This window comes from Tupaia chinensis, unplaced genomic scaffold (genome assembly GCF_000334495.1).
Source record: "Tupaia chinensis unplaced genomic scaffold, TupChi_1.0 Scaffold000199_1, whole genome shotgun sequence".
Lineage (NCBI taxonomy): Eukaryota > Metazoa > Chordata > Mammalia > Scandentia > Tupaiidae > Tupaia > Tupaia belangeri.
In genome coordinates this window covers 1461741-1483811 of record NW_006159674.1, presented here as the reverse complement: position 1 = coordinate 1483811, position 22071 = coordinate 1461741, and the positions used below count along the sequence as shown (strand labels likewise).

Here is a 22071-nt window from a genome sequence, read left to right as displayed (position 1 = left end):
GTAGTTTAAAATAATGCACACTTATTATTTCTGGGTTTTTAAGCTTATTTAAGAAAGAGAAATAGAACAAATGAAAGAAAATGTTGGAATACAAACCACAGATGGTGTAATGGTTATGTCACTGATTCTCACATAATCAAGCATGGTTTGAGTCCCAAATCCAACGGCTTCAAACTCATGTCAGCACATGTGTGTGCATGCTCAAAATCCTGAGAGGAGAATGGAGAAGAGATTGTGGTGTGGTCATCTCCCCAGAGGTAATTTCTCACTTTCTCACTTTATGTCTCTCTGTCTCTCTTTGTCTCTCCAGTGAGCACATGTGCCCAATGGCAAAAATCTCTCAAAAACAAAAACAAAGAAAAGGTTGGTATATAAGTGGATGAAGGGAATAAAGAAGGCAAATCTTAAAGTAGGAGCCATATGGGTATTCTTTGACAAAGAAATATACTTAAAAAGTAAAATATCTTTAGGCTACTAGGCAAAAAGACTAAGTCACTTACAAGGAAAGATCATAATATTGTCAGACTTTTTAACACTTTATGCCAGAAGACAAAGTAATAATACACTTAAGATATTCAAGAAGAGGAAAAGTAAGGTATACAAAGAAAAGAAAACAAGAGAAATTCCAAGACCAGATTTTTTTTTTTTTTTACTCATTACAAGACCACATTTTTATATCCAGCCAAATTGGCCTATCCATATATGGAATACGGACTAACTGTTATAAATATACCTAGGAAATAATGGTTCCCATATATCCTTTTGAAAGCATCTTCTAAAAAACTCTGCTGTAAGCTTTTAGCATACAAAATAATTTGGTAGATATTTAAAACAAGGACTGAACATTAAGTTTTTATTACCTATAAAACTAAGAATAAATGATGATTATAAAAGACTATATTATATAAATCTAAAGAGAGAGAGAGAGAAAAAAGAAAGAGAACAAGATAACAAGACCATACACAATGATGGCCCACATACTTAGATTATAAAAACCTCTTTTTTTTTTTTAGTGCAAATCTATGGTAGGAGTACTATACAAATCATTTCAAGCCTTTTACCTTTCAATAGCTCTATATTATTCCTTAATTATAAAGAAATTTCAGATATAAGACATTTCAGAAGAAATGTTTACAGTCTCTTTCTTGAAGTGCGGCCCATTAGAATCACTTGTAATTCTTATTAAAAAATGCAAATTTAGGGGCTGGCAGGTAGTGTAGTGGTTGAAGGAGCTGAATTCCCTCACGGCTGACCACAGTTCAAGTCCCAGACCTGGTGGTTTGCTTTCTCACTTTCCCTTTCTCTCTTTCTCCGTTTCTCTCTTGTCGAATTAAAAAGTAATAATAATAATGATAACAAATAAAATTAAATAAATAATTCTTTTTTTTTAAATGCAAATTTATAAGACTCTTTCCAAACTAACCATATCTCAATCTCATGGTGGGAGGTGGAGGGTAATTGTTTAAGAATCTACAAATGAATATGTTTTCCAGAAGACCCAAAACTCACTTGAAAATGACTATTCTAAATTTTCATTCCAATAAAACATAATTTCAATGTTCAGGAATAATTATTTTCTCTAAAGCAAGGTCTTGCCTGCTGGAACTCCAATTATAATGAAATATAGTTAGTAACTGAAATATGTCTTTTGCTGAAGGAATACAATGTCAAATTAGATACTTCTTTTTTTTAATAAAAATTGAAATTAAATCTCTCAATGATATTTCTCCTCTTGAAAATCAGTAAGAAAACTCCCAGAGTTTTCAGTTTATGCTCAAATACATTGCTCAAAAATCGAAACCCACTCAGATCCCACGTATGTGTGATTGATTTTCTCACTCAAATATCTTTCAGTTTACTTCCATATTTTAACTCAAAGCTAAATTCTACTAACAGTCATACAGTCCAGTGTTCTCTGATTATAGTGGCTACTTGGTGAAAACAAATAAAATATGGATTTAATTCCTACATTAAAATTGTTTTTGCATAGTTTAATTTGCATTTTACAAGGCCAAAGGCAAAATGACTAAAATAACATGCAAAGGGAAAATGTGATTGGCTAAACTAAAGAGGAAATGGTGTATTATAAAATCTCAAGGTCAGATATACAAAAGCTTAGCCTGTCTTTGGCTGGTTTCGTCAATGCCAACAAATTAAATATGTTAAATTACTCAAACCATCAATAGAAAAACTGGCTCTTCTTGGAAAAGAAGTATGGTAAATTGCTCAAACCAACAATAGAAAAACTGGCTCTTCTTGGAAAAGATCTTAATATTTCTGAATTCTTTTTTTTTGAGAGGTTTTTGTTATAGGGTGCATGCACTTGCCAGAAAGACAGAGAGAGACATAGAGACAGGAAGCGAGAAATCACCCTCCAGGGGGGTGGTCACACCACAATCCATTCTCCTCCATTCACCTCTCATGCACATGCACCCAGCGAGAGTTTAAGCAGCTTTGTCTGGGATTCAAACAGCAGTTGACTACATGGGAATCCAGTGACAACCATTATGCCATCTGCTGGTCCCATATTTCTGAATGCTTTCTTCTTTCTTTTGGCCTTGATATCATAGTAGTTTTGTTCTTACTCTTCCACTGATTCAATATCTGTGACACTTTTTTTAAATTTATTTAATTTTATTTGTTATTATTTATTCCTTAATTTTGCCAGCAAGAGAGAGAAAGGGAAAGTGAGAAAGCAAGCCACCTGCTCCAGAACTTGTACCACAGTCAACCATGTAAGAATCCAGTGCCCTAACCACCATGCCTCTGTCAGCCCCACTTCTTTCTTTTTTTGAAAAGAGATTTTTGCTAGCTGGCAAATGTGCTAGCCAGAGAGACAGGGAGACAGAAAGAAAGAAATCAACCTCCAGGGGGGATGGCTGTGCTGCAATCCCTTCTCCTCCATTCTCCTCTCGGGATTTTGGGCATGCACACACACAAGCCCAGTGTGAGTTTCAAGCTGCCAGGTCCAAGACTTAATCACGGTCAACTACGTGTGAGTCCAGCAACATAACCATTACACCATCTGCTGGTCCCAATGTCTATGGCTCTTTTCTATATGTCTGTACCTCAAATAAAAAGAGGGGTGGTGTGGAAAGAAAATCATTAATGGGGGGATACTTATGTACGTATACCATCTACTTGTTGTTCTTAAGATTCCAAAGTCACTTCCTCAGTGGAGACTTTCCTAAACATTCTTATTTTAAGGCAGAATCAACCTCATCTTTAATGTCTTCAGAGTATGTACAACATGGCTCCTCTGATAATCGAGGTATTATATATACTCATTTTTTTCTTTCTTTTTACTTTTTTTTTTTCATCATAAGACATGTATGCTCACCAGAGACAGAGAGAGGGAAAATGAGAAATCACTTCCCAGGGTGATGGCCATGATGTAATCCCTTCTCCATTCTTCCTGGTGCTGCCAGGTCCAGGAATCGAACCACAGTTGGGCATGTGAGAGTCCAGTGCATTAATCACCATGCCACCTGCTGACTCCCTCCTTGATTAGATTATATTTAAGTCCCTTATGAACTAGTCTGTCCCATTTTATCTTTTTCTTTATATCTGCAGTACTTAACAAAGGTGATTCACTGTAGGCATTAAATAAAGTAAATGAACTAATGCTCTCCTTATAGAAAAAAAAATCTGAATTAAAAAGTGAAAAAGAAAAGATATCAGGAATTTTGCCCAAGCAAAAACTTAATGGTATAATTTCTTTATTTTTTTTTCTGCTATTTTAACACAAAGATATGGTTTGACACAACTATTTTTATTGTCTTTAAAAGGAAAGTACTTTTGGTCAGCCCTGTAGCCTAGTGGTTTAAAGAACTGGATCCCACATGGCCAACCATGGTTTGACTCCTAGCCCTGATGGTTTGAAAAACACACCAGAGGCCTATGCATGTGAATCTCAAATCCCAACAGGATGGAGAAGAGAATGTGGAAATGCGGAATGACCATGCCCCATTGGGGAGTGCTTTCTCCCTCTCTTTCTTTCTCTCTGTCTCTCAATCTCTCTGGTCACTGCACATTCTCTCCCGCAATTTAAAATAAATAAATAAAGAAGAGCCATTTTAAGAAAAGAATAAAATAGAAGTAATAGAAAAAAGAGAAATAGCTCTTGGCATATAGTGACTATTAATATCTTATAGCCATTTACTGCCAGCTTATTGCTGGTTCTAAACATGCCTGGTGGAATAGAAATTTGAGTTAATTGTTCAAATTCTCAAATCAAAAAATAACCTTTCCCTGATTTATTTAGAAATATTGAATTTAGGGGCCAGCTGGTGGTATAATGGTTAAGGCAGCTGGATCCCATGTGTCCAGTTGCACAGTTCCAGACCCAGCAGCTTGAAAAACACGCCAACCACATGTGTATGTGTGCCCAAAATCCTGATAGGAGAATGGAGAAGGGCTGTGGTGTGGCCAGCTCTCCTGGGGACTGGTTTCTCACTTTCCCTCTTTCTCCATCTTTCTCTCTTTAGTGAGGGCACATACTATATAGTAAAAACTAAAAAGAAAAAAAAAGGAAGAAGAAAAAGGAAAGGAAGCATTGAATTTATATATGAATTCCTTTTAATTACCATGAATTTGTACTTACTTGGTTAGACAACTTGTCTTTTCACAGGTTTCTCTGCTTATAGTTAGGAATTAATAACTCATAACCAGAGAAGCCAGAAAGTCCAGGACTCCCTTAGCTCCTGTGACGACAAACAGGACAACCATGCACTCTCTGTGCTTCTGCTATTTTCTCTCACCTGCCAACTAACCCTCTATGTACTGCTCCTTGACGCTGGGACCAGCTCTTTGAATGCCGTTCCTCTTGTGTGAGAGCACTTCTTGTTAGGTTCTGCACATAGCAGCAAGAGAGGAGACAGGAGAGCTAGAGAAGGAAGAAAGGCATTGCCTCTTTGCTTGTGTTGCCTATTTCAGTCACCACTGTCCCAGAAATGTCCTTTCCACTCAACCACCAAGTTTAGTTCCAGTTTCCAGCTTCTTCCATCACTGATGGAACCAGCCTCACAACAAAGTGCCAGCAGCAGGTGGCACCACTGCCTCTGCGGAGGTCTTCCACCTTCACGGGCCGCTCCAAGCTTGCAGGTTTTCAGCTCCCTTTCTTCATTCCTCCAGTCACAGAGGTTTCTGTTGCTCTCTGCAAGGATTTATCTGCAAGTATTGTTCCATTCTAGTCTCTAAGTTTTATATTGTTTAATCAATTTCCTTTATTCAATTCTCTCTGCTAAAAATAACTAGTGGGAAAGCCTGGCCCCATGGCCTAATGGTTAAGGATGCCAGATCCCGCATAACTGACTGTGGTTAGAATCCCAGTCCCAGAAGCTTGAAAAACAGGTATATGTGTGTGTGCCCCAAATCCTGACAGGATGGGGACGTGGGGGAGAAGGGATTGCAATGACCACATCGCATTGGAGGGTGCTTTCTCCCTTTTCTTCTCTCTCTGTCTCTGGCAAGTATATGTACCCTCTGGCAATTAAAAAAAAAAAACTGGGACCAGCAGGTCGCATAGTGGTTAGGGCACTCCCACATGGCTGACTGCAGTTCAAGTACTGGACCTGGTGGCTTGATTTCTCATTCTCTCTCTCTCTCTCTCTCTCCTCAAATTAAAAAATAATAATAATAAATAAAAAAGGTTAAGACCTATTATGTTTTTTGTCTTCATGTTTGGAATCTGATGCTTGTTTTATTTGCAAATAAGTAATTCAGACATAGGAAAACAAGGATGCCTGGTCCTCCTTCAGTAAACCATGACTGCTTATGGGTTGGGGTGGGGGGTGTCTTCTTTTTAATTTTCTTATGGTAAGAATGCTTAACATGAGGTCCATCCTCCTAACAAAATGTTAAGTGTTCAATACAGTACTGTTATCTATAGCTATAACGTCACATGGCAGACCTTTTCCTCCTGCTTAACTAAAACCTTAAGCTTGTTGATCAGTAATTCCCCATTTCTCCCTCTTCCCACTTCCTGGCAGCTACCATTCATCTCTGATTCTATATTTTTGCAGTTTTAGATTTTTACAATTTATAGGTAGAATAATGTCAGTATTTGTATTTTTGTGAATAACTTATCTTATTTAGCATAATGGCCTCCAGATTCATCCATGTTGTCACAGATTGCAAAATTTTCTTTTTTTTTTTTTTTTTTGGAGAGGTTTTTGCTATAGGGCACGTGAGCTTGCCAGACAGACAGAGAGAAAGAAAGCGAGAAATCACCCCCCAGGGAGGATGGTCACGCCATAATCCCTTCTCTTCCATTCTCCTCTCAGGATCTTGGGCACGCACACACACACACACACACCCGGCGTTAGTTTTAAGCCGCAGGGTCCAGGATTCGAACCGCAGTCAACTACATGGGAATCCAGCGACATAGCCATTATGCTAACTGCTGGTCCCAATTTTCTTTTTTTAAAAAAATCACCATAGGCCATGTGCATTCACTAGAGAGAGACAGAAAGAGGGAAAGAAAGAGAGAGAGAGAGAGAGAACCCTCCCAATGGTGAGTGATCACACTGCAGTCCCTTCCACTTCTTTCTATCACGTTAGGACTTCGGGCACAAACACACATGTGCCCAGCATGTTTCTCAAGCTGCCAGGACTGGAATTAGAAACAAACTGCTATATGGATTCTTGTTCTCTTAACTGCTAGACTACAAGACCAGCTCAAATTTTCTTCGCTTTTTTGTGACCAATAAAATTACACAGTATGTATATACCATTTCTTTAAACAATCTGTTCATTTGTCAATGAACATTTAGGTTGTTTCCATATCCTGGTTATTGTAAATAGTGCTTTGATGAACATGTGAGTGCCAGGATCTCCTGAAGATTCTTATTTGTTTTTTTTTTTAATTGCTATAGGGAGTGCATACTTGCCAGAGAGAGAGAGAGAGAGAGAGAAAGTAATCCCAGAAGTAATGAGCATGCCACAATCCCTTTTCCTCCCTTCCTCCCAGATGCACACACACACACCTGGTGTGTTTTCCAAGCTTCTGGGTTCAAGACTTGAACTGCACGGTTGGCCATGTGGGAATCCAGCCACCATAACCACCATGCCACTAACTGACCCATCTGATCTGATTTTTTTTTTGATAATTAGTCAGAAATAGGATTATTGGATCATATAACTCTCCACATGCTCACTAATAGTCTTCTTTTGTTTTCGATTTTGACAATGAACATCCTGATAGGTGTAAGATGATGTCTCATAGTAGTTTTAATTTATATTCCACATGCCTGACTGCATTTCTAGTCATGAACCTGGCAGCTTACTTTCTCATTTGTGCTCTCTCTTTCTCTCTCTCTCTGGTGAACAAATGTACCATATAGCAAATTTAAAAATAATAATAAAATTTTTTAGAGGTTTTTGCTATAGGGCACATGCGCTCGCCAGACAGACAGAGACAGATAGAGAGACAGAAAGTGAGAAATCACCCCCCAGGGGAGATGGCCACGCCACAATCCCTTCTCTTCCATTCTCCTCTCGGGATCTTGGGCACGCATGCACACGCGCCCAGCATGAGTTCTAAGCCACCGGGTCCGGGACATGAACCACGGTCGACTACATAGGAGTCCAGCGACATAGCCATTACGCTAACTGCTGGTCCCAATAATAATAAATTTTTTAATTAAATAAATAATTCTTTTTTAAGAGAGAGATTTTTTGCTAATGGACACATGTGGTCGCCAGAGAGTCAGAGTGACAGAAAGCAAGCAATCACCCCCCAGGGGGATGGCCATGCCAGAACCCCTTCTCCTCCTCCCCTTCTCCTCTTGGGATTTTGGGCATGTACGCATAAGCACCTGGTGTGAGTTTTAAGCTCCCAGGTCTGGGACTCAAACCATAGTTGACCATGTGGGAGTCCAGCATCATAACCATTACACCACCTGCTGGTCCCACAAATAAATAATCTCCTTAAAAACAAAAACCTATGTAGGTCCAAGAGGTTGGATATATATGTGTTGAAGTTAATAATGATTATCTCTGGGTAAATAAGATTATAATTTTTAAAATTCTGTATTTTAATCTTTTTTGCCTATTTTTAAAAGAATTGTTACTTATTTTATTATTATTATTTTTTAATTTGACCATAAAAAGACAGAAAGAGAGAGAAAGAGAAAGTGAGAAATCAAGCCACCAGGTCCAAGACTCAGATCACAGTCAGCCCTGTGGGAGTCCAGCACCTTAACAACCATACCACATTCTAGCCCCTTCCTTGTCTTTTTTTAATTGGCCAGAAGATGAATGAGTTCACCAGAGGAAGAGAGAGGGAAAAAGCAGCTCCCCAATAGGGTATGAACATGCTGCAATGCCCTCTCCTCCATCTGCCATCTTTTCAGTATTTGGGGCACCTGCTTGTTTTTTAAGCTGCTGGGACCAGGATTTGAATGTTAGTGTTGACCATGTGGGATTCAGATGCTTTAAACACCAGGCCATGGGGATAGCCCCTATTTTATGTTTAAGAAAACGTAAATTACCAGGTCAGCAGATGACATGCCCAAAATCTCAAGAAGAGAATGGAAGAGAGAGGATTGAGGCATGGCCATCCTCCTTATGGGGTGATTTCTCACTCTCTTCTTCTTTATCTTTCTCTGGTGAGCTCATGAGCCCCATAGCAAAAATTTATATATATAGGCCAACAGGTGACATAGTGGTTAAAGGTGCTGGATTCCCACATGGCCGACTGCAGTTCAGGTCCCAGACCTGGCATCTTCTTGCTTTCTCACTTTCTCTCTCTCTCTCTCTCTTTCTCTCTCTCTCTCTGTCCCTCTCTGGTCAAACTGAAAATAAAATAAATGAATAAATAAAGCTAAATTTAAAAAAATAATAATAACAAATAAATATGTAGAAAGAAAATATCAATTATCTTCAAATTTTAAATGTAAACATATACATATATATTGAATTCTAGATAGCAGACATTTTTCAAAATCATAATTATGAGTCACCTTCCCTCCAAAAAAGTTAAAATGTTCTCTTTCCTTGGAGGTGGGGGAACCCTGAAGACATCAACATCATAATTCACAAAGACTGATCCAATTGGTCCCTACCCTGTTTATAAATTCTATGAAGGTGAGATTTAAGTTGCTTGGTATTTAAAATTCTAAAGCAGTTCCCAAATTGTAGACAATTTATTCTGGTAAACACACGACTATGTCACTTCATGGAATTAAACATGTAATGCTGACATTTACACTTCAATTTCTTTTTATAATATTTCTCTTTGACTCTATCTGGAAAGATCTTAAAACTGAAAGTAAAAGAAACTGCTTTTAAAAAATCAGCTAAGTTCCTTTGTCTGGGAAACTGTTTATCCAATACATGATTTCTGGTCTGGTCCATCCATTTTTCTGTTTTTGGCATCAATGGAACCCTTTATTGTATACCACATAATTACTACCATTTCTAGCTAGCCAACACATACTATTTGTGCTAAGGGAAAATAGATACTTTGGTTTCTGTGTCATAAATGTAACAAGGTTTCTTGTTACATGTAAGAAGAATTTACCTAAAATTTTCATCTTTTATTTTCCTTGGATTGACACTGTCGCTAATCATTAAATTTAAGATTATTCACCTTTTGAATGTGAAATAAACATAGTTACAAGTATGTTTCTATTTTAAGACAATCTGTCATGTGGAAATTAAAATTTGCAAGAAGTAAACTGGTTGGAGGGCTTGATCATTCTAATTCAAATGAAGTGTCTATAAATCATGAACTACTAGACAGAGACCTAGAGAAGAAAGCAGGTGCTATCGGGTTATAAAATAAAAGAGAAGAAATACTTCAAGCTTAAGTTCCAAATGTCTATAGATAAGGGTTTTGTTTGTTTGGTTTTTGGTTTTTGGTTTTTTTCCAAAGCATCTGGGGCCAGCAGGTGGCTTGGTTAATGTGCTGGACTCCAACATGGCTGACCACAGTTCCAGTCCCACACCTGGTGACTGGAAATCATGCTGGGCGTGTGTACATGCATGCCCAAAATCCTGAGAGGAGAAGGATTGCAGCATGACCATCCCCCCAGCGGATGATTTCTCAATTTCCCTCTCACTGTCTCTCTCTGCCTCTCTCCAGCAAGAAGTGTACATGCCCTATGGGGGGGAGGGGGTGGTTCTGAAATGATTATATAAGTCTGTGAAAAAGTCTATATAATATATATTTATTTTATAAAAAAATAATTTACGAGAACCAGCAGTTAGCGTAATGGCTATGTCGCTGGACTCCCACGTAGTCGACCACGGTTCGCGTCCTGGACCCGGAGGCTTAAAACTCACACCAGGCACGTGTGTGTGCGTGCCCAAGATCCTGAGAGGAGAATGGAGGAGAAGGGATTGCGGCGTGACCGTCCCCCCTGGGGGGTGATTTCTCGCTTTCTGTCTCTAATGTCTCTGTCTGTCTGGCAAGCGCACATGCCCTATAGTGAAAATCTCTCCAAAAATAAATAAATAAATAAATAATTTAGGCCCAGCTAGACATCACTCCACCACCTGGGACTACATGGGAGAGGGAGTCTAAGTTCAATTCCAGTTTCTGCCTGAAGGCTAGTCATGGCAGTATGTGTCTGTAGTCCCTGCTGAGAGGGTGAGAGAGGAAGAACTTGTAGAAAGAAAAAAGAAGGAAGAAAGAGGGAAGGAGAGAGAGAGAAAGAGTGAGAAAAAAGAAATTACTGGATCATCAGAAAAGTCATGACATATTTTCTATGTTTTTCTATCCAAAAATGTATCATGACTTTCCCAATGACCCAGTAGTTTATACTCCAATTTTTAGGAAATTATATAATACAGTAACCAACATCCCTCCATATTGTAGATCTGTCTTTCATTTACTAGTATATTGAACAAATTGAGTGTCTGTTATATTACAAGGCACTTTGAAAAGTAGTCATTGATTCTCCAGCCATAGTGGTACAGGTAGTAGGTGCTGCTGCATAATACTAGAGCCATATGGGAAGGTCTAGGGTTCAGATCCCAAGTCAACCTAGAAAGAGGGAAGGAGAGAGAGAGAAAGAGTGAGAAAAAAGAAATTACTGGATCATCAGAAAAGTCATGACATATTTTCTATGTTTTTCTATCCAAAAATGTATCATGACTTTCCCAATGACCCAGTAGTTTATACTCCAATTTTTAGGAAATTATATAATACAGTAACCAACATCCCTCCATATTGTAGATCTGTCTTTCATTTACTAGTATATTGAACAAATTGAGTGTCTGTTATATTACAAGGCACTTTGAAAAGTAGTCATTGATTCTCCAGCCATAGTGGTACAGGTAGTAGGTGCTGCTGCATAATACTAGAGCCATATGGGAAGGTCTAGGGTTCAGATCCCAAGTCAACCTGAGCACCCTGGGCATGCTCATGGTCCTGGTTGGCTGGAAGACTATGAGGAAGATTGAAGCTTGACAAGACCATGTCAGGGCTCGCTCGCTCACTCTCTCTCTTTCATGAAATAAATAAAGTCTTTGATAGTAATCATGGAGCTATGGCTGACTCAGTCTTAAAATGAAAACTCAGGAGTATTTTAGCATCATATAAAAGATAAACATGAAGCCATTAAAATTGTTGGTGGCATCAGGGATACCCATGTTTTTTGGTTCTTAGGTAAGGCTAATAATGGGGGAGGAGAGCTCGGTTGGGTCTTCTGAAAGCCAACAATGTCTGTCATTTTGGTTTTTTTGGAGAGGTTTTTGCTATTGGATGCATGTGCTCCCCAGAGAGACAGAGAGACAGAAAGAGAGAAATCATTCCCTGGGGGGGAATGGCCACAATCCCATCTTCCCCATTCTCCTCTTGGGATTTTGGTCATGCATGCACACATGTCCTGCGTAAATTTTAAGCCTCTGGGTCTGGGTCTGAGACTTGAACCAGACTATGTGGGAGTCCAGTGATGTAACCACTACACCATTTGCTGGTTCCCAAAGTCTGTTATTTCAAATTCTTTTGTTTTCCAGAGACATATCAAATATCAGGAGAGTATCTCTAAATATGTGATCAACTGAGTAGCATGGGATTTTTACCTTGCATATGGAATAGTTCATACTCAGAAACTGTCGCGATTCCAAATGGTCCAATCTATCTGCAATTTGACAGGGAGAACTCATACCAGCTGTAAAGATAAACTTAGTATACTGCTTGAATCATTGAAATAGAAGAAAAAGTTCCATTGACTTTGAAAATAATGAGTTAAAAGACTGAATGATCACTAAAATGATTATTTATTAATTAAATCATATTTATATTGATCTAAAGTTGGTGTTCAATGCAATTAGTAGAAAACACTGATTGATGGGTTACAATGTACTGTTCTAAGTGTTTTATGTATATTACCTGATTTAATGCTTGCAACAATCTTTCGAAGGTTTTTAATTATGACCCCTTTTCAAATGAAATCTGAGACACAGAAAGGGGAAACAATTTAGCAAAGGACACATAGCTGCTCAGTGTCAAAACCAGACCACTACACAAAACACTGCCATTATTATTTTTTCCCAATCTATAAATGCTTTAAAGGTTACACATAATGAATTTTGTTTTGTTTCTGAGTTTCCATAGAGCAAAACCAGCAGGTGGCATGGTGGTTAGGCCCTGGATTCCCACATGGACAACTGCAGTTTGAGTCCCAGACCTGGTGGCTTAAAGATCACTCCAGGGGCATGTGCATGTGTGCCCCAAATCCTAGGAGGAGAATAGAAGAAAAGGCATTGTGATGTGGCCATCTCCCTGGGGGTTGGGGGGGGGGGTGATTTCTCACTTTTTCTCTCATTGTCTTCTCTGCCTCTCTCTGGTGAGTGCACACACCCTATAGGAAAAAAAAATAAAAATAAGAATAAATCAATAAGATATCATTATCACCTCCTTATTTAAAATCTTTCAATTACTTCTCATTGTCCTCAGAATAAAATCAAAACTGCATTAAAAATATTTTTCTTTTTTTTTATAGGGGCTGTGCACTCACTGGAGAGAGACAGAAAGAGAGAGAGAGTTTCATAGGGGTTGTGCACCAGTTCACTGGAGAGAGACAGAAAGAGAGAGAAAGTGAGAAAGCACCCATAAGGGGGGATGACCAGGCCAATATCCCTTCTCGGGATTTTAGACACATGCACATGAGCCTGGGGTATTTCTCAAGCCATCAGGTCTGGGGCTCGAACCACACAGTTAGCCATGTGGGTTGCAGCTGCCTCAACCACACTACCAGCTGGCCCCAAAATTCATGAATTTTTAAAAACTTGATTCCAGCTTTTTCTGGAACATCATATCTGCCAGTTTTCAAGTGATCCGTTTCTATATACAGGCCTTATCTTACATGTACTGTGCACAAAATTTGAAGTTTATTCTTCTAAGCAAGTTTAAAAAAAAGCAGCTATTTTCAGAATGGTTTTGACAAGATTTTTTTTTCCATAAGCTACTTTTTGAGTAGATCATGGGACTCTCAAAATTGAATAAAAATAGTAAAGTTCAAACCCATTTGGGTAATAAGAAGCCAGAAGTATGCATAATAGAGGATGGTTTAGCTTTTCCTCTTTATGCACCTCAAAAACATCTGAAAAGATTTGACCTTCTCAGAAAAATGCTCACCTTTGGGCTGAAACCAAGTAGAAAGAACTTCAGTTCCAAAGGGAGCATTCTTTAAAAAAAAAAAAAAAAAAAAAAAAGCCTGAGTGAGTAAGAGGAGGCAACGGCCTGGAATTTGGTTGCATACAAAGCTACACTGGAGCCCACACTGCTCTGGTGCTGACTTCCTGCTCAGTCAGCACTGATAGTTTTTATTCTATAAATAAATACTTGCTTCTCAGTGCTATAAATCCTGAGACCACCTCAGAATCTTTAATATACTTCATCTCCTAAAGCAAAACGGAATGTAGCCTCCTTTTTCTTTTGGTACACAATTTAAGGGGTACTGGAAAAAAAGATATTAGACTATTTCCCTGTTTTCCAAACCAGCCCAATATTAATGGCACCCTTAATTTTTAATTTTACCTTATTTTATTTTTTAGGTGTTTGCCATAGGGTATGCTTGCTGTAGACAGACAGAGACAATGAAAGGGAAAATGAGAAATCACCCCCTGGAGGGATGGCCATGCCCCAATCCTTTCTCCTCTATTCTGCTTCTGAAATTTGGGGCACGCACACACATGCACCCAGCATGATTTTCAAGCTTCCAGGTTCTGAACTCGAACCATTTTCAGCTACGTGTGAGTCTGGCAACTTAGCCAGTACTCCACCTGCTGGCCCCTGTGGCAACCTTTCTATAACCTCTGTGGAAAGCAATTGATAATATCTACCATATTTCCTCTGTTCTAGAACCTTACCCATTTAATAATAGCTTTTGACTATGGGAGGAGGAAAGAAAAATACTATCCCGTTAAATCATCAAATGAACAATTATTTCTAAGGTATAACTAGACATTAGATGCATTACATTGCGAAAGACTTTGAGAATTTGTTGAAATGAATTATCATGAAAGTTTTCCAAAGAAGAATTAAAAGTGGAAGATAGGAAGCCCCCCACCTTTTTATTTTTTTTCCCTCTAATTAGATCAAAGACGGCAGCCATTTCTGCCACAGATTTTTCTGGGAGAATCTATTTCCAACCATAGTCCCTACTGCATGCCTACTCATAATTAACTGGATGGACATTTCACACAGCTGGACCAGTGAAAGTTTCCTACTCGGGGAATTTGAAATTGAAGCGCTGACAGACTAGCTCGATAAGCTGGCGAAGGTAAGTTTCAAATATGTCGAAGTCTGGGCCAGTGTCAAGCTCCCAGACAATGTCCCCATATGTAATTTGTAGTCATGGGAGACCAGGAACAGTCAGTGTGCCGGGAAAGGCAGGCAGGTGTAGGTCGTGTGGCCCCTAGAAAGGCACACGACCTGTCCTGATCCCAGTTTTTCACATGTAGTGCCTTTTTAAGCACTCAGCTGTGCTTCATTTGCTGCCCTTTGCCAATTTTAGGTCTGAAATAAATGTTTTTCCTCCTAAAGTAATGGGTGGACTTTCTTTTTACCTTTCTTTTTTTTAAGAAAAAAAAAAGAAAGAAAAAAAAAGAGATTTTTGCTATAGGGCATGTACACTCACCAAAGAGACATAAAGTGAGAAATCACCCCTCAAGGAAGATGGCCACACCACAATCCCTTCTCTTGGGATCTTGGGCATGCACACATGTAGGGCATGAGTTTTAAGCCACTAGGTCTGGGGTTCAAACTGCGGTCGACTGCAGGAGAGTCCAGCAACGTAACCCATTTCACCATCTGCTGGTCCCGGACTTTCTTTCTTTCTTTCTTTCTTTCTCTCTCTTTCTCTCTCTCTCTCTCTCTCTCTCTCTCTCTCTCTCTCTTTTTTAACAAAACAGTTCCATTTTCCATTCTTAAGTCCTTATTTGTTACCTCCCTGGAACAATGCAATATTCATTGTGGTCTTCGAAAAGTTCACAGAAACTGCATATTACAAGCAAATTATGCATGGATTTCAAAATACCGTGCACCAAAACAAACTCATACTTCAATCCCATCCTTCTATAAGCCTTCCAAAGTCTCCTCATATCTAATATCACATATCAAAACCCAAGCAACCAGGCAAAGTTCAATGACTTACCCAAAGTTTGACCACTTAAACCAGAGTGAAGTTCTACATCAAGCTTTCTTTACCATCCAACAAAGTGAAATCTGTTTCAAATCTAGTCTTTTTCTTTACATTTCTAACCAAAAGCTGCATTCACTTGAATGTATGGCTGTTGCCAAGTTATATTGCTGAAACCTGTCGGTACATATTTTCTTACAGCAATAATGTTTGTAATGGTGGTTGAATTTCAAGATTGAGCCACAAAAACCTGTTTTACCTATCACAAATCTGAAGCCCACTTTGTTTACTGAGAAAATAGTGCGATACAATACTGTAGGAATGATAGTTATTCAACAAAACAGTAAATTGAATAAGAACATTTTGAATATAGTTTGAATGTTTGGTTTGAGGAAGAACAGATTTTACTGCAGATTTTTTGCTGATTCCTAAAAGCGGGTCTGGGTATTTTCAAAGGTTTTTTAGATTTTTCAGGAAACCAGCTTTTCTCCATTATGCCTAATTGTACCTCACAACTTAATACCCTGAGAAGGAAACTCTGGACCAGTAGACCCCAAACTATTGTCGGTGGTTACCTCTTGTGGGTCAAGTTAACAAGACTCTCTTTCTTGTTCATACATTTTTATGTTGTTCAAAGTTTTTAAGCCAGCATGAATTGCTTTTATAATCAGAACAGAAGCAATAAAAATACAGAAATCTTTACGGCTTCCTCTTCCTGGATACTCTTGTCTTACCACAGTCTCCTGAACTTATTATTTATGATCCAAATCATTTATAGATTCATGAATAAAAGAATGAGTGCACTTTCTTGAGCAGGGTTGGACAGAGAGACCTAAAGAGGATGTCCACTTTGTCTGGAGTGGAAATCTCTGAGTTGCAGCCTTGCTAGGGTATTATCAGTAATAAGGAAGGCTATGGTAGTTGGAAATGAACTGTTCTCTTCCATTAAAGCCCTAGAATGGAACAGAGGAGTCAAATGAGAATTTGCTTTAAGAAAGCAAAAGGTAGAACCAATGTGTACAGGACTGGGTTGTCACATTTAAAACCAGGGAAATGCTATGTAGCCAGTAGAATAAGCTTTAAGTACAGATGGGAATAAGGAAGAAAGTGGATGAGAAGACAAGACCCTCCTTTCCACCTCCCCAGCAATTTACCCAACCAAGTGAACTAATTTCCATATTGGAAGGGTTGTTACACTCTGCAAAAATATATTAAAGAATACAAATACTCTCCAGAGAATAACAACATAAATTCACACAAATACAAGTAATTAGTTAATATTAAAAAGCTTTCAGGGGCTGGCAGATAGTGTGGTGGTTGGGGCGCTGGACTCCCACATGGCCAACTGTGGTTCAAGTCCTGAACCTGGCAGCTTGCTTTTTCCCATTCTCTCTCTCTGATCAGATTAAAATAATGATAATACATATATAAATAAATAAAATAAATCTTTTTAAAAAAACTTTCAAAGAATAATTTTTTTTAGCACACATTCACCCCTCAAGTGTGGCGTAGTCATGCCATAATCCTTTTCCTTCATTTCACACCCCTCAAGTGTTCCGTAGTCATGCCATAATCCTTTTCCTTCATTTCTCCATCCTATCAGGTTTTGAAGTGCACATGCATGCATGCCTGGCATGTTTTTCAAGCCACTGGGGTCAGAATTTAAACTGTGATTGGCCATATGGGATCAAACTTTCTGTGCACAGCACGTAACCACTGCACTATGAGGCCAGCCCTCAAAGAATACATTTTGCTACAAGAGTGAGAGAATTGTAATTGAGTGCTTGGTAAAGGGGGAGGTGCTACCACAAGAAAATGATAAAAATTGTTAACATTTGTTGAACATGTGCTATGTGTCTGGCACTAAGAAATGAAAAGACCTTGCATGCATTATCACATTTCATGTTCTCAATGTGCCTGCATGATAAGCGAACTGTGGTTTGAGGTTCCCAACGTCCTACAGCTAAAACGACACCACCACGACCCAAGAAGAAAATCCCTGGAGAAGAGATCATGAGGGCACAGTTCAGCTAATCCATTTTGATCTAGGACAGTCAGGGTATCATTTTATTCAAGAAAGAGAAAATTGTTAGAAAGGGAAATTACACTATCATGTATAGTAAGAGGGCAAAAAAACGAGGTAGGATCATTTCAGGGCATTCCAGAAGGAAAAGTATGAGTGTTGCCTCATTCAGGCCCCCCTGGCCCCAATTCTACACTTAACACCAAGTGCAGCCCTGCCTGGTTTACACGTGTGTGGGAGAACACAGGGCAACGGGTGTCTCTGTGGCCAAGGAGGCTAGACAGGCTCCCCAGTAAGTCAACTCTATCATCATGCACTTGAGGTTAAAAAGTGGAAGGGAGGGAGGGTAGGAGGGAGAAAAAGAAGGAAGGAGAAAAGAAGGGGAAGAAAGAAAGAGGAGAAGATAAGGAAAGAAAGAATGATGTACAGTGTGGTTGCGGAGTCCACAGCAAACTGAACTGGAGTGCTGGAAGCCACATAGCTGACTGTGAGTTCAGATCCCCAGGTGGGCTTGAAAACACACTGCGCATTCTAGAGATCTTTATGAGCTGAAGGGCCAGTGTGACAAGACTCAGTCAAGGGTGCTTCTATCTCTCTGTCTTTATCTCTGTGCCCACATGTGGTAGAGACGGAAAGACTGGAGAACATAAAAGTATTTAAAAATGTAATGGACACTAGAGACAAAGTGGAAAGAGAGTGTGGGAGGGGAAGAGCATAGGAAATTTGGGGGGGGGAGGAAATGGAGAGGTAAGACACTTGTGGGACACAGATAAGGTTTATTATCTGTTGATGAGGATGTGTATAATGTCTCGGCTGGGCTGGGCTGGGCTGAGGTGTAAATCATACTGGGAAAAGTCTCTTCACAATCTAAATGATGTATAGTGATTTAATGTACGAATAATAATAAAAAAGAAAGAAAAAAAATTTTAAGAAAGAGAAGTCCAGTCAGCAAAAGTAAACCATGCACTCTCAGTGCCCCACCCACGTTCCTCTCGTGGCTTGGAGTTATCAAGGAGCACTTACTCACAGGGCACTGCTCGCATTGTTCTTAGTCCTTCAAGCTCCAAAGGTCTTGTCACCTGGGACTCCTAACCCCCTGCATTTAGGAACTAATTCTAGTCAGAGTTTTCATGGTGGGCAAGAGCTTAGTGTAAAACTTTTTCAGATGTTAGATTTTCATCTCACTGGAAGCTTTCTTACGAAAGAAACCAATGTGCATTTATTGAGGAATAAAGAGGGTGGTACAAGGAAAGGGAGAGTTTCGTTCCCCTCAAATCATACTACTTTGATCACTGTTTATTGCCTCAAATATGTAAGTCTGGGTGGCCCAGCTGCCTTTTCACCACAGGGGCTACCAACAGTCTGAGTGGAAACCTTACTTTCATCTCCTGCAGAAATGCAGAGGCAGACTCAGAAATACAGTAAATGTCACTACCGCCTCCAGAGATGACCTGTGGGATTCCCCTCCCTTTCCTCCTCTTCTTCCCATCATTATTTCCCTCACCATCATCATCACTTCTTGCCTCCCTATTTGACTTGGCTCCTAGAAGACTCTCCTCAAAATCAAAATAACTCCCTTTCTTTCTAAGGCATATTAGAATCCAATGCCTAAGGGCCAGCTGTAGCCTAGTGGTTAAGGGAGCCAGATCCCACAGAGTTGGCCATGGTTTGAAGTCCAGCCCCAATGGCTTGGAAAACAGCACTGGGTACACAGGATGGAGAAATGGAGAAGGAACTCCGATGTGACTATGCACCATGGGGAGGTACTTTATTCCTCCCCCTATCTATGGTGAGCACACTTGCTCTCTGGCAACTATAAAACAAAAAATAAGAACCTCATGTTGACTTTAAATGCTAATTTCATTTTAGTTTTTTATCTTAATTTTGGGTTCTTCCTTATTTATTTTTATTTCTTTAATATTTTGTTATACTAGGTATCATTTGAAAGGTATTATATCTTTTCTTTAAATAAGAATGGTATTAGTTTATTAGCCCTTCACAGCTTTTGAGTACTTTAAAAAATATATATTTATTTATCTATGCATTTGTTTGTTGTGAATTTTCAAGCTGCCAGGCCCAGGACTTGAACCACAGTCAGCCATGTGGAAATCCAGCACTTTAACCACTGTGCCACCTGCTGGCCCTAGCACCTGCATTGCTACCCAAACACACTGCCAATGGGTACAAAATTTGATACTATTTCTCCGGCAGGCTATGTGTCAACATGCATCAAAAACTTTAATATTGTGCATGAGGTTTAAACTAGAAATTTCACTTCTAAGAACTAATTTTAAGGAGAAAGTTTGAGATGGGCACAAAAAGTAATGGGCAGGAATATTCACAGCAATGAATTTTTTAATGTCATCCACAGGAATTTGGTTAGTTAAATGCCAACAAATGAAAACAGCCATTAAAAGTCATGTAGCTCAAGAATATCACTGACCTGGGATGTTCCTAGTAAACAGCCACTTCTGTCACCTGCTCCTTTTACAAATGTGGGCAGGTTATCCAGCATCGCAAAGCCTCAACTTCTTCTGCAGTTTGGAAAGAACACCCATCTCCTAGGGTTTTTGTGAAGATTAATTTATTAAATAATGTATGTAGAGTCCTAAGCATATGCCCACACACACGAAGAAAGCACTCCATAAATAGCTCTCTACACGAGGCATTTGTGCCATTTGAGGTTTTTTTGTTTTGGTTTGTTTTGGTTTTTTTTTTTTAAAGATTTTTGCTGTAGGGCACATGTGCTCACCAAAAGGACAGAGATGGGGCGGGCAGGTGGTATGGTGGTTAAAGGCGCTGGATTCCCACATGGCTGACCACGGTTTGAGTCCCAGGCCTGGCGGCTTGCTTTCTCTCTCTATCTTCTCCTCCAGTCAAATTGAAATACACAAATGAATAAATAAATTTAAATAAAATAACTTTAAAAATAAAAAAATTAAAAAAAAAAAAAAAGGACAGAGACGGAGAAAGACAAAGTGAGAAATCACCCTCCAATGGGATGGCCATGCTGCAATCCCTTCTCCTCCATTCTCTTATCAGGATTTTGGGCACACACGCACATGTGCCTGGTGTGTTTCAAGTCTCCTGGTCCAGGACTCAGACCATGGTCAGCCATGTGGAAGTTCAGCCCCTTAACAACTATGCCACTTGCTGGCCCCATTATTTGAGTATTTGAAATGGAAATAATGGAAATAAATTTTGATCAAATTAAGCAGAAGTGGGACCAGCAGTTAGCGTAATGGCTATGTCACTGGACTCCTACATAGTTCACCGCGGTCCGAGTCCCAGACCCAGTGGCTTAAACTCACGCCGGGCACGTGTGCGTGCGTGCCCAAGATCCCGAGAGGAGAATGGAGGAGAAGGGATTGCGGCATGGCAATCCCCCCTGGGGGGTGATTTCTTGCTTTCTGTCTCTCTGTCTCTCTCTGTCTGTCTGGTGAGCACACACACTCTATAGCAAAAACCTCTCAAAAAAAAAAAATTAAGCAGAAGTGAATTTATTGAAAACACACAGAAGAGTGGGGGACCTAGGCTTGGAAATTAGAGGGAAACCAACTCAGCTTTAGGAGCTAGAAAGCTGGGATAGGACTGGCCTGGAGGTGGAAGCAGTCTGGTAAGGATGCTGCTGCCAGGACAAAGGAAGGCCAGCCTCCTCGCTCTCCCGGTTTTAGACACTTTTCCCCTAGGCCTCCACAGGTGGGGCGGAAGCCACTGCTCACCTTCTGGCTACAGGAAGCAGGAAAGGAACAATCTGGGTATTTGTGGTACAAGCTGCTGATTTTCCCATCTCAGCAAAATTATACACAATGCTATGGAAAGTTAACTCTCCACGGATCTGGGGTTCTGTAGTGAAGGGTGGTGGCTGCTGCTGGGTAGCTATAAAATGACACATGTAGAGGCTGGCAGGTGGCATGGTGGTGAAGGTGCTGGATTCTCACCTGGCCGACCACAGTTCAAGTTCTGGACCTGGAGGATTGCTTTCTCACTTTCCCCCTCTCTCTCAGGTCAAATTAAATAATAATAAATAAAATTAAATTAATTAATTCTTTTTTTAAAAAAGGACACATGTGGGCCAGCAGGTGGCATAGTGGTTAAAGGTGCTGGATTCCCACATGGCCAACCGCAGTTCCAGAACTGGTGGCGGCTTGCTTTGCTTTCTTGCTTTCCCTTTCTCTCTCTCTCTCTCTGTCTCTGTCTGGTCAAATTAAATAGTAATAATAATAACAAATGGAATTAAGTAAATAAATACTTCTTTTTAAAAAGGGCACATGTACTTAAATAAACAGGTTATTTTAAAATGGGGAACATATAAGTCAATTTTTTTTCTTTTAAAGAAGTAAGCACTTCCAAATACAGATGATCATCATAAAAACCCTATGAGGAAATCAGGACAGAAAATATTTTACTTTCTAAAAAGAAATTGAGGCTCAAGGGAAGAGAAACAACTAGCCC

At 39.5% G+C, this 22071-nt stretch overlaps 1 protein-coding gene across 1 annotated transcript in view; it reads right to left on the bottom strand.

Moving 5' to 3' along the window:
- Positions 1 to 21532, bottom strand: part of BICC1 (BicC family RNA binding protein 1) — a 333194-nt gene extending 311662 nt beyond the window's left edge. Inside the window, exon 1 of the mRNA XM_006147081.3 lies at positions 21339 to 21532. Within this exon, the coding sequence (XP_006147143.1) occupies positions 21339 to 21532 (194 nt within the window). The remainder of the gene's footprint in view (positions 1 to 21338) is intronic.
- Between the last annotated feature and the right edge of the window lie 539 nt (positions 21533 to 22071).